The sequence below is a fragment of the Gavia stellata genome, chromosome 17 (genome assembly GCF_030936135.1).
Source record: "Gavia stellata isolate bGavSte3 chromosome 17, bGavSte3.hap2, whole genome shotgun sequence".
Taxonomy (NCBI): domain Eukaryota; kingdom Metazoa; phylum Chordata; class Aves; order Gaviiformes; family Gaviidae; genus Gavia; species Gavia stellata.
Genome location: NC_082610.1, coordinates 2,083,845 through 2,097,021, shown reverse-complemented (window position 1 = coordinate 2,097,021; position 13,177 = coordinate 2,083,845). Strand labels below are relative to the sequence as shown.

Sequence of the window (13,177 nt, the reverse complement as noted above, 5' to 3'; positions counted from 1 at the left end):
GCGGGTCATGGTTGAAGTGTGTTGTGCAAAAAAATGCAGAAGGGTGATAGGGTGTGCTGCAGGAAAGGACTGAGCCACTCTGATGCGGTGGACTTGGACTGGAGCAGGCTGGAGTATGTATAGCAGAACTGAAATGGTGTGGGAGAGCTGTGTTGGGAGGAGGTGTCTTGATAGCCCTGTGGAGTCTCGTGACTTATACCACTGCTGTTTCTTTTTTTAAAGGGTTTGTGAAGCTTTAAAAATAGGATTACAAACAAAATGTGGGGAGGAACAGCCAGCTCCTCAATCTTTGACTTTTTAATTGTTAGTGCCTGTCAGGGCCAGTGTGAGCACAAAGGAGATGTGGAGCTGGCAGGGTGCTTCTGTGCAACTGATGGTTGAGTGAGAGATCTCCTAGGAGCTTGCTCCCTCACTGTAAGTGCTTGCTGTTGGGAGCCAGTCAATAGCTTCCCCAGATGCTGCCACTAACTGCTAATGGGTATTTTGGGTTGCTGAGCCAAGTGAGGGAGGGAACTGTTGGACAACAAGAGAAGAGGCAGGCAGCAGGTGTGCCTGTGGAAGAACACGGTAATCAGGCCTTCTTTAGACTTGAGGCCAGTATAACCTGTCCAAAACACCCCACAGGGACTGCTTACCAACATGCAGCCCTAACAGGATTCCAGGTAATCTTGTGAAGGGGAGCTGGGTGAGTGGTGACTATGTTCAGTGAGTTATACCTGCTTCACCTAATGCTTCCCACTCTTTAAATTGTACGTTCCTCTCCTGTGCTCTCCTTCTCGAGCATGCCATGCCCCCTGGTGCTGGAAGGAAGAAGCTCTGCCATCTTTGGTGTAAAATAGGAGAGCTCTCAGGTGCGGTCCTTCTGCTAGTGTGGGGTTGTGGGGCTCTCCCGAGGGGGTTGAAGAGCAGCATCTTTGATTCTGTTCTTTTCCAGGAGGTGAGTGTCGTGCCTGCTGAACTTCCTCAGACCTGCTAGCCATGCCAGGGATTGTCGTGTTCCGCCGGCGCTGGTCTGTAGGCAGCGATGACCTGGTTTTGCCAGCCGTCTTCCTCTTCCTCCTGCATACCACCTGGTAAGCGAGAAAGGCAGAATGATGGTTTGAATTCTCCCATGAGTTCTTTGCTATTCCTCTTTCTTGCAGCTGTAATTCTTCCTGCGCTTATACATGCGGCTGGAAGGCTTGTTTGGGGCATTTCTGACAGACACTAACATATTTTCAACTTCTGGTTCTTTGGACAAGTTCTATTCTAAGGTCTAGTTCCGGTTCCAAAGAGGGAGCCTGACCAGAGCCTCCTGCATCCTCCAGTGCTGCCCAAGGTTGTCCACTGGAGTTTGGGGCTATGTTTCTGTACAGGGGCTCAGGAAAAACAATTGGAGTGGCAGATCCCGTGGGATAATGTGACTTGATGCAGATCATCAAATTGTTCTGACTGGGGTAGCAGGGCCTCTGGATGGCTTGTGGGGAGGAGATTTCCAGAACAAATTAATATTAATTGTAAATAGCTGTGGGACACTGAGGATCCTCAATAGTTCTGTGAGAAGAGCAGGTGTGGGATATTACATGCAGCTTTCTTTGGCTTACTGCTGGTAACAAGCTGGTTTGTGACTGGCAGGTTTGTGATCCTCTCTGTGGTGCTCTTTGGGCTGGTGTACAACCCCAACGAGACCTGCTCGCTTAACCTGGTGGACCACGGCAGAGGCTACCTGGGCATCCTGCTCAGTTGTATGATCGCAGAGGTGGCAATCATCTGGCTCAGCATGCGAGGCAGTATCCTGTACACAGAGCCCCGGGACTCGATGCAGTATGTGCTCTATGTCAGACTGGGTAAGAGGCAGCGGCCTGAGGCCTCCTAATGACTCAGCCTCCACACTGCCATCTGCTATCGCAGAAGACTTCTCTCCCCACACCCTGACAAACACACAGCTTCTGAAAGACATCCAGATGGCCACTTGTATGTGATATGCATCTGAATACATCACGTATACTGCACCCTGTCATTGCTGTAAGACTCTCATGCAATGCCCCAAATATCTTTCTAGCAAACCTTTAACTTGTCATCCTCATTGCGATGCAGGTACATCCTTTTCCTCTAACAAAATATGCTCCCCTTCTGTCTTGCAACACAGATCTGCCACAGTGAGATGAATCTACACCTCTCTCCCACCTTTTTCCACACGTTCTCCTATGATACAGGCATATGTTTGTGTAAATCATGGTGGTTCTGACCCCGAGGCATGTGTATGTCCTTGCCTGTCATACAGACACTTAAGTCTACACCCACCTACCTTGAGACCTCTTGACTCACATGTAATGCATCTCTTCATCCAGGAACCTGCACTTCGATACTCCACCTCCAGGCACCATGAGATAAATAGGTTTACCACCTGCTCACTGGTTGCATCTTCTGTCTTAGAGAGCACTTTTGCCTCCTAAAAACATTTCCTGTCCGCTCATGCACCAAGAACTAGATCAGAAAAGAGATTGTTCCTTGATCTCTTATTCAGGGCTTCCCTTATAGCTTGTCTTCCCTCCTCTGTTCTGTTGTCTTCCAGGTACAGAAACTTGGTCAGATTTTTCTGTGCTGAGTGAAGATTTTAAGAGAAAAATCTTTCGGAGATGCAGAGTCAAGCCCATTCCAAAGAAAGAATCTCATGGTTTTGCATCTCTGTTTTTGCTGGACTGTTCATGCAGTATTTGCTAAAATATGGGTAACCTTGCTTGAAAGCTCTGTCTGTGAGACATTTCCGCCTTTGAGTGCGAAGTGCAAATCATTAACATGAATAGCAAACAAATCTTTCTCTCCGGTTTCCCAGACACACTGCAGTCTCCCTAGGGAAGCACGTAGAGCCTGGCGGTTTGAGTAACACTGTGTTAAAACCAGACTAAATGGGGCAAGGGAGGTAGAGAGAATCCAAAGAGTTTTTTTCCCACCCAAGAATCATCCACTTTTCTTCCTTGTCTGCCTTAAACTAATACAGGTGTTCAGGATCTGTAGTTATACTGTATCTTGGGTCTTGTATGTGCTTGTTTCATGGGGCTTTTTACTCTCAATAGCTTCATCAGTTCTGATGGTAGAAATAGGAGTGGGACCATTGTGTGGACAAGGTCTGTGTGACTGTCCCATTTTAAGCATGTGCTGTTAGTGCATATGAATCTAGGGAAAGTGTTCCAATATGAACCCATGAAAGTCTTGTCTGTGCTATTGCTGCTCCTGTCCTGCAGCAGGTGATGTCAGAGGGGAGACAAGCCAAGGTAGGCAAAGCCTAGCTCAATTTAAGAATATAGATTGTGCTGAGCAGGAACCAGGTCCAGCCCTGGTTCCTTGCCCACTGTTGTTGAAAACTGTTTGCTATTGTGGCTCTTTGAACTGGTCTTTCCAGGATAGCGAGAGTCTGTAGTAAGCCACTTACGGAAAGATACTGTGCTGACACATAGATAAGGAGGGTGGATGGTTAGTTGACAAGGCTGGAACATGGGTTCAGTCTCGGCTCCACCAAAGGCTTGGTAGGCATTACTAAGCAAGCTATTTACCCTCTCCAGACCTGATTGCCCACCTGTACTTTGGGGTTGTAATGTGTAGAGAAAGGGTGAGGATGGGCACTTCAGAGCAGTGTTTCCCAACTTTTTTGTTCCAGGGAGCCACTGTCAGCCCACAGTTTCTTGTTCATTGCCTGGGTAGCATGCAAAACTGAGGAGCCGGTAAATGACTCCTTAGGGACTGTGTCCTGGGAACTGTTACTGTGAGGACTGCAAAGAGCAGAGGTGCTGGGAACACTTGCTAAGTGTAGTAAGCAGGATTAGTCCTGGATACACACTACTACTAAGTTCATATCTGTGAATCAGGCCAGCTGTCTGAGGTGCTTAAGACCTAGGTACTGTTACATGGTGATTCTTGTTACTTAGGGAGTCTTTCCACTGTCCTGGGTGGAAGGTAGGGCTATCTGATTCACACCTTTGATACAGCCAAGGGTACTGACAGCTCTGTGTGTATGTGATCCTTGTGTCATTTAGGAGTAGTTAGTGTTAAGGACATAGTACATTTTTGGTTCATTTTCTTGAATATCACCTTCCAAAGCACTGGGACCCAGTCCTGCGGTCACTTATTCTGTGCAATTGTCCTGCTAAAGAACCTCTCTCCAGAAGATGGGGAGAGGCAGTCGTTAATCCTTAGGGAGATGCTGCTACTATCCATTGTGTTCCTTTTGTTTCAGCTATCCTGGTGATTGAGTTTGTGTACGCTATTGTGGGCATCGTTTGGCTAACGCAGTACTACACTTCCTGCAATGATATCACAGCAAAGAGTGTCACTTTGGGTATGTATTTGGAATGTGGTTTGTGTACATTCCTGTGTATGCGCAGACATCCTCTTGCCTTGGAGAGCTAATTCATTCATGCATGTGGGGATTGACTGTTGGAAGTGGATTGTAGCTGTAAATGTGGTGCTTGTTTTCCTGAGACATTATTGCTCAGAACAGTCCTTCTATTCATTTGTTTGTGCTGTCTGCACTGAGGCAAGAATTCATGTTCCCATGGAAGGGTCTGGCTGGGGAGTCTGTAAAAACCTGGTTCCCCTTCTTCAGTTCAAAATGATTTTACTGTTTTCCTGGAACTCCTTTTCAGTCTCAGCCAGTCTCCTGGCGGGAGCGATGCCAATGTTGCAGTCCCCTAGATACTCAGTGAGTATTTAACGGCCTTCTGCATGGGCAATCTCCTAAAACAGCTGGCAAACCTAGCTGTGGTTTAGAAGCCTTTCCAGAGGAATTCCTTTTGCTGCAGCTGGCTGGAAGAGTATTTGGGGTAACTTTCTGTGTCTGCCATGCAGCAATGGAGAGGTAGGTGGGTCCGATGTGTGCAGTGAAAAGCGGGAAGCGATGCTGCCAAGACTTACGGGCAGAGCACCTGACTCGTCTTTCTTTGCAGGAATGGTTGTGTGCAACTGGGTTGTCATCCTGAGCGTCTGCATCACTGTCCTGTGCGTCTTCGACCCGACAGGCCGGACCTTTGTCAAACTGCGCGCCACAAAGCGGAGACAGCGCAACCTGAGGACGTACAACCTGCGGTAAAGCAGCGTTTCTGGAAGTGTGCCCTGCTTTTTTTGGTTCTTGACATTCTCCTTGCCTCATTTCAGGGAGCATTCAGCTTGAGGCATTGCTTCCCTTTGCTGGTGAGGGTGATTTTAGAAGGCAGCTGAGACTGTCAGGTGCTGTGTGTGGGCATCTGTATCCAAAGGAGGCGAAGCAATGTGGTATCTGGCTGGATTGCGTGTTAATCACTGGATTTGTGAATCCTTATGAGCCCCTTAAGGCAGTGCTGACCATAACAGCTTGTTTGTCCATCCTGTAGCACTGTTTTGCCTGATAACAGTGAGGCAGTGCTTAGATTTTCCTTAAGTTGAGGCAGCATCTTCTTCCAAAGCCCCTTTCTTCCTTTATTTTTGTCTTCAAAATATGACCTTTTGGCCTGAGGTTTCTTGTATTTGGTCTTGGCCAAGAAGCAATTTCTTTTGTGTTGGCAGTCAGATCTTTTAATTAAGAATTGATTGCATCTTTGAGCTACCCAGATGGGGATATGAAGGCTTTTTTCACCAAGCAAGGCATTTTTCAGAAGTTTCTTTCCAGTAGCAGGACAACACAAACAGGCTTTGTTTTCTTATGCAGTCTTGACATCTGTAACTGTCAGCAAGGAATGTGGTTTTGTAGGACTTGAGGGCATTAGCTTTTGAATGGTAAAAAATGAGGCTTTTAAAAAACACTCTGCAAATTTTGCATTTCTTGTTGGGAATGTGTATTCAAGGGATGCTTTAAATATATGCTCTTCCAGTGTCTCGAAATAGGATCCTTCAGGTTGTCTTTTTGAGGAAAAACCGACTTTTCTAAGGGCCATGCATCAAGTTTTGTTTGAAGGAGCCTGGGTTTTTTAATTGCAGAATGTGTAAGACGTTCTTCCTAACCTTTTCAATATGTTACTAACACCAGCCTTAAATATTTGGAGTTAGTGCCCGGTTAGCCTAACGTGCGCGATTGCTGCATTGTGATCAAGACATTCCCAGGGAGATGGGGATGAGAAGCTGTGACGATACTGTGGCTCTAGTACCCCACACTACATCAAAGCCGCTGGCTCAGTGCATTATTTTTCCGAAGGGAAATGGAGTGCCACAGATTACAAAGTTTTTTGCCAGAGAACTTAATTTTTGGGTTTGTTTTGATTTGCTTTTATCTCCCCTGTGAGGAGCTCTGAGATCCCAGACAGCTGAGTGAAGGTATTTGACCCTTGGGCCACAGCCAGGTTTTTCCCTCCAGGCCTATAACATTTTCAGAGAGCTTGTGCATGCTGTTTGCAGATTTCCACTCTAGAAAGGGAGTGTTAACAGGTGTTAACAAGCAAAATGCTGTGGGCTATAATGTGAAAGGGAAACATAAAATGTTACTATGTGTTCACTACTAAAGCAATTGTTTTCAAAGAATATATTTTGGAATTTTCCACTTGCTTAAAGCAATCCTTTCCAAAGAACATGTTATGAAATTCACTGCCTGTTTCTGGATTGTGATGCTGAGGGCCAGTCGTTCCTATTGAAATCTCCCTGTCTGCAGTGATACGTGCCTTCTGATGTAGAGCAGTAATTTGACCTTTGTATTATACTTAACCTGAGCCGTATTTCCTCTGTCTTAACTCATGAAAAACTTGATTTGTTTGTCACATTAAGGAGACGTGTAACTTTGGCTGCCTTTTTGTGGTACTCTGCTGTAGCTGTTGGACTCTGTTACGCAGAGGTTTTCCTTTACCAGTGGCATCGTGATGTGTGTGGGCTTTTATGTTCTTGCAGAGCTAAGAAAATAAAACAACTAAACAAAAGGCTCAGCTAATTGTGCTGAGGCTTTTCTAAGAAACTTGCTTTAGAGCTCATACTAAATGTGTGGAAGTTCAGTGTTGGGAAGAAAGAATTTGGGGAAAGTTGGACTGAAAACAGCTCAGAGCACACTTGCTTGTTCAACCCCCGCTGTGAAGTTGTGAAGTTCTTTGCATTGCTGCCCGAGTTCTTTGGCATTTAGTGGAGCAAACTGAGTGTTGCCAGCTCTGTCTTAAGACACTTGTATTCCTTTTCCTCTTTTGGAGTCTTCCTAGAGGTTGTGGATAGTTGTTTTAAAATGCTCAGGCATGAGTTGATGGATTGCCCTGTGGGATCTGCTCCTCCTGTTGCAGGCAAATACACCTTTACCAGCACCTTTTTCTCCCAGATGCAACCCACTTTCTGTGCTTGGGCTTTTCCTGATGTGGTTACCTGCCAGGAAATAAAGTGGTCTTTTTTGATTGGTCTGACCTGTGTTGAGTTAGTCTGTGCTCGCATTAAAAAAAGACCCTGCCTTAGAGGAGCTCTGGACTTTATGCAGGTAGCATGGCGCTCTGGCACAGAATCACACAGTCACCCACTTTGACGCCACTAAGCCAGACTTGATCTAAGGATTGTGTGCAGGTATGCCAGTCAAAAATGAGGGACTGTCACCCTGCAAAATGTAGTAACTAGGACAAGCTCACAACAGTGGAGAGAACTCAGCTGTAGTTCATTTTAAATAGGGTTGTCCAATTAGCTAATTTTGAAGCTGAAGTTGAAATGTCATATAAACCAAATGTGGGTTGAGCTAAACCTGCTGTATTCAGCCTTTTTTTAACCTTTTCTAAACTGAAAGGGAACCTTCAGCTTGCTTTCCTTTTTTTGATTAAAGTTATGCACCATACTTGAATAAAGAGTGCAAATTGTTTCAGTTCTGAGACTGTATTATGTTTAATAAACATATTTTTCAAAATAAGCTATTTTTTGGAAAAAATTGCACAGCTCTTCTCGTACTGAGTGCTCTTTTTGTACCATTCCCACCCCCTCGCCCCGAGGTGGAGTTTTCCTACTGAGTGCTAGCACACCCCAGCACGTGATGCAGCTGCCGAGTTACCAGTAGACCCTCCATCTGAAGCACCAGGTTCTCTTGTATATCCTGCTTCCAGCAGATATTGTAGAACAACAGTAGCTTCATCATGGCCATCCTATTCAGGCAGGACACCATGTATATAAATACAGAGGCTTGATCCTGGCTAGAACAGCTAGATTATTGACCTTCCTGTCCTATAAAATGAGCTGAGTTGTTAATCTCTATGTGCTTTCCTTGTCTCTGCTAGACCAGGATAAATATAAGACTATGGTTTAGCACTCATTTTACCAGCGATAGCGTAGGCTGTGTGACTTTGTATTGGATCCTACCATTTGCTTGCAGTCGTGTTCTCCTGCCCGTCCTCACGTGCATACTCTACTCTTTATTTATAGACACCGCCTGGAAGAAGGGCAAGCCAGCAGCTGGACGCGCAGACTCAAAGTTTTTCTTTGCTGCACACGGACAAAAGACTCTCAGTCGGTAGGTAACAAATATCTCCTGTCAGAGAGCAAGCTATGTGTATGGCTGACAGTATATGGGACTCACAGAGCGTAGCAGTGTGGGGTTCCTGCTGTCCAGCCTGGATGATGTGTGTCTCATTTCACTGTGAGTGTTCTTTGAGATCTGGAGGCACAAGGAGTCCAGTGAGCCTTGACAGTAGTGCATGCAAGGATGGCAGTGCCTTCCAAGAAGCAGCAAGCTGAGCTACCCTCAGAATGACCAGGCCTGAAATTTTGCTGTGTGCTGGTTCCTTTTCTTTCCTTTCAGCCCAAGTAGCCTGAATGAGCGCTTACATTTCTGCAGGAGGGTACCTGGGTATTCCGTGCAGAAGCTGATGTTTCCCTCTAGATGCAGATGTAAAACATGGTTGAGTAGGGCAGTTGTCTTTTCAGAATGGCTAGTCTTAACCCTCTGGTTTTGAGTATTACAGGACTCTCACTGAAGTTAGTAGTACTGAAAAGCGATGTTGTCAGTGTTAAAGTCTTCTGCTGAAGTTGTTTACCTCGCTGTTGCAGTGAACTGGGATAATAATTTTAAGTGAAGATACCAGTGGAAGAAATACATATTTTCACTGTTTAGGTTCAACATTTGACAGTACTTGGTGGTCAGCTTCAGTTTCCCTTTATCAGCCAGTTTGCTTAGGCAGTTTCTCTTATCAGCCTCATACACTTGAGAAGGAGACAGACCTCTCTGAAAATGGGAAAATGTAAACCTGTCAGAATCGGCAAAAGAATACTTCTGGATTACTAACAGTCGAAAACTACTACTTAATCCATAGATTCACATGAAGATCATTGGTTTGAAGTTTTCATGTGCTACAGTTGGGACTTTCCCTTGCTGTTGTCTATCCAGCAGGGAAGGGTAAGGGGCTTGATATCGCTTCCCCAAAAGTTAGCAGTCCATTCTTATTGCAAGTAGTGGGAGGAGGTTTGTGCCTTAGGGTGGTATTCAACAGGAGTCCTGAGGACCTGCTGGAGAGGTGAGTATTAAGGTGGAAAATTTTGCCGTAATATTTAAGTTGGTCAGAATTAAGAGTATTTAAGAACTCTTGAAAGACCAAGCAGAACCAGGGAATTGTTTCAGGAAAAATAGAAGAAAGTCATAAAGAAAGACAAGGTGATGTGTGCACATCTGAAGAAAGAGTTTAAATTACTTGCATACACTGGGCTCTGAATTAGTTACAACCTCTCAGGAAAAGAGCTGGGAGTTATCAAGGACACTTCAACAAAGACATCAGTGCACAGCAGTGGCCAAAAAATCAGAAAAACGTTTAGCTTCCATAGAAGGGCATAGAAAATGACAGGGAAAACACCAAGGGACCGACCACATCAGTGATGTCCTCACTAAATATAGCTTGGTGTTTGGTATCCTAAAAGATGCAGCAGAAAAAGGAGCATATTGGAGGGGATATGAACTTGTATAGGAAGAGAAATGGGACTGGGATTTTAACCTCAAAAGGGAAAGGTGTAATAAGATGAAGAGCCGTGTAAGAATAATGGTGAGGCAGGTGAAGGCTACCTGAACATTTGTTCATCACAGATGGCAACCAGTATGAATTAGATTAAAAAGGTTTGTTGGTAAGTGCTATGTAGTTATCTGCAGGGTGCAGTTTCCAAAGTGTGGACGGCTGCAGGAATTGTCATAGCACTTTTGCAGAAATCCAGCAATGTGTACTGGCATGCAGATCCTTCCCCGTGGCACACTCCTGTGGTACGGGATGAAATGCTGCCACGTTCCCAGGGAATGTCCCAGCCACAACCTGCTGTCCCGCTGAGAAGTCATAGCCCAGGACTGCCAGCTCTCACAGATCATCTGCTAGAGAAAAAAATTTAGGAAAATCCATCTGGAAAACGGAAACAAAACAAGCTTTGTGTCATGGCGGCTCAAACAGCAGCATTTCCTTGGGGGTTATTTTCTGCTCCTCTGCTTGCCTGCGCTACCACAGCAGAGGCAGCTTCCCTTCCCCCTGACAGCACAACCAGGTCGCCTTGCCCAGGTGTCCAGAGCCGCCTGTCCTGAGGGCGCAGCGTGGGTGCTGCAGCCTGGCTGGAGAGCCCTGGCAGGCATCTGAATGGCCTGGTTTCTGAACAACTCTATTTTATTCAGGAATGCAAACTATTTCACTTTGTGTCAAGCTTTTTTTAACAAACTTTTCATTCTGTGGTGACTGTCTGTTTCTACTTTTTTTTTTTTTTTTTTAGTTCAGGATAAAAGCAGATACCAGAATCTCCAAATTCCTTGTGCTATTGAATTTCCATTTTATATTCAGCTTGAGCAATTTTCAGGCTCTTTTCTTTGCAGAAACAAGCTCTGACTTTGTGTGTCCTGGCATGACAGCGTGTGGAATGAATGCATTTGTAATGGATCAGAAATGAATCCATTACTGTCTCTCCCAGTCTTCATGGAAAAAATGTTCTAGCAGAGGATCATCCTCCTCTGGGCTGGAAAACAGTTCTGCAGAGTGGACATGGCATTGGGGCAAGAATCTGTTCTTATGGGTCTAGACTGAAGTATGAAGTGCCAAGTCTCCACCGGCTCTGCCAGCCCCAGAGCCTGCAGGATTTGTTGCAGAACACTACAGTCAATCCTACAATATAATACCAGGTGCTCCAGCAAAAACTCTTCCTTCGGAACAGAACATGAGTGTTGAACTTCCATTACAGCCTTTTAATTTGGTCAGAGTATTAATGGGTGTTGATGTCACTTTGGGTTAATGGGTGTTCGTCGTATTTTACTTTGAGGCTGTTTGCATTTCTGGTGTGCTTAGAGGAACTGTGTTAAGATTTATGGGGTCAGTACTTCAAGGATACTGCAGTTGTAATGTTGGAGAGGTTAATGCCAGTCCATTTGCTCTTCAGAGACACAGCTGGCATGGAAACCTGCACAGTTGGCACCTGAAGCCCTGTTCTTAATGGTGATTTAACTTGCTTTTGTAGGCAAGTGAAAAATGATAGAAAGTAATCTTGCACACCAGGAGTTTGTCAGAGATAAAAGAATGTAGGTCACTTCCTGCAAGACTGCTAGGGAGGAAAGGGATTTACTTTCTTGCCTGTCAAAGAAGAGAGATGGAGAGATCCTGTCCTGAAGACTAGCCTTTCTTCAAGTGCACAGCTTAGGCTTTCTACAGAAAAGACTGCAGTCGCATGGCTCTAGGTGCTGAGTAAAGGATGCTATGAAAATACAGGCTAAAAGTTCAGGATAAGGCTGTGACAGACCTTGGTAGGAAAGGTTTAGTGATGGCAGGAATCAAAATACTGACCATTTGTGTACTACAGCACTTGCTCAGTCCCACTTTTTGTTGATCCAACCTCTGGGTCACCCTTGTCTTTAAGCTCGCTGGTCTGAGCGATGACCAGATCAGCACTGTCTCACAGTCCAGCCTATCTCCAACCTCCCCAACCATTCTCGCTTAAGGCCTTGGAGGTTTTTTTGTGTTACCGAGCAAAAGAGAAAATAACATTTCTCCTCAAAATATCTTTGTTTGTCACTCTGCTTCAGAGCCTTTGCTTGACCCTCTCAGGTCATTTCCACTTCTGTGCCTCTTGTGATTTCTTCCTTTTTTGGGTTTGGTCACCTTCTCTTCTGGGAACTCTGTATTTAATGATCCAGATCTTTTTCCAGGTTTTCCTTTTCAGGCCCTTTTGCTTGGGTGTAGTCCAAGATAAACCTAGAAAAGCCTGGTAACTTGGTCAGCTTCTTCAGTACCAAGAGCTGCCATGTGTAACACCTGCTTGTTGTGATTAACTCCTTGAAATCATGTAGCAAAGAGTGTGATGGTGACAGTGAGCAGCTACAGAGACTGTTCAGTGGCAGGATTCAAAAGCTGTCACTTTCTGTGATGTGCCTGGGATGGTGAGGTCAGGGTTAAGTACAGGCAAAATGATCCCAAGACAGAGTTACAGAACTGAAGAGGCTGTTACATAGGATGAAATCAGTGCTTTTTTCATGAATAGCCTTTGTTCAGATGAAATTGCTTTTGAGGAAGGATGACTCTGAGGTGACTCTGGATTGGGATTTGCTTCGTTCTCATCTTACTTCCTCTGTCTTATTTACAATGTAGAGATGAAAGCATTTCCTTTCTCTCCCTTCGTGTCTGCCTTGTCTGTTTTGATGTTGAGGTGGTCTGCTTGCCCACACATAAGCACCCAGCATAGTACCAATTCAGTCTCAGCTGAGGCCTCCTGTGTGACTGTGTAAAATAAGAGATATTAATATGATTAGACCAGATATGGTGTTCCCTGAAGGAATCTCGTGGATGTTTTGGAGAGAGAGCTATAGAAATGAGGCCGTTGCTGCTGCATTGGTTCTCATTCTGTGTCCTGTTTTGAGGCTCCCCACACCCAAACTCCTCCTCCTAAACTCTTCTTTCCCTGGATTTTGCAGGACGCCTACTCTGAAATCGCCTACCTTTTTGCTGAGTTTTTCCGAGACCTTGACATCGTCCCATCTGACATCATTGCAGGCCTGGTTCTTCTGCGCCAACGGCAGCGGGCAAAGCGCAATGCTGTGCTGGATGAGGTGGGTGGAGGGGGCGCATCGCTGTGCACGGAGGCGGTGGGCATCTCACTTGGTTTCTGACTTTGCTGCTGCTCTTGTGACTTGTTGTGAGAGAACTGCATGACTCTGCCCACCTTGTTTCTGTTCTGTGATGGGCTATTGCCAGTCACTGAGCTGTAAAATAAAAACACTAACTTCTTTAGCAGCTTTTTCTGAGTCTCCCAAAGGGCCCAACTGACACTGAGTCAAGCTTGTGAA

General features: G+C 45.4%; 1 protein-coding gene across 1 annotated transcript in view; it reads left to right on the top strand.

Moving 5' to 3' along the window:
• Positions 1 to 978: 978 nt before the first annotated feature.
• DAGLA (diacylglycerol lipase alpha) overlaps positions 979 to 13,177 on the top strand; it is a 32,569-nt gene continuing 20,370 nt past the window's right edge. The window contains exons 1-6 of the mRNA XM_059825873.1: positions 979 to 1,073; positions 1,615 to 1,826; positions 4,214 to 4,315; positions 4,923 to 5,061; positions 8,314 to 8,401; positions 12,806 to 12,940. Coding sequence (XP_059681856.1) covers positions 979 to 1,073; positions 1,615 to 1,826; positions 4,214 to 4,315; positions 4,923 to 5,061; positions 8,314 to 8,401; positions 12,806 to 12,940 — 771 coding nt within the window. The remainder of the gene's footprint in view (positions 1,074 to 1,614; positions 1,827 to 4,213; positions 4,316 to 4,922; positions 5,062 to 8,313; positions 8,402 to 12,805; positions 12,941 to 13,177) is intronic.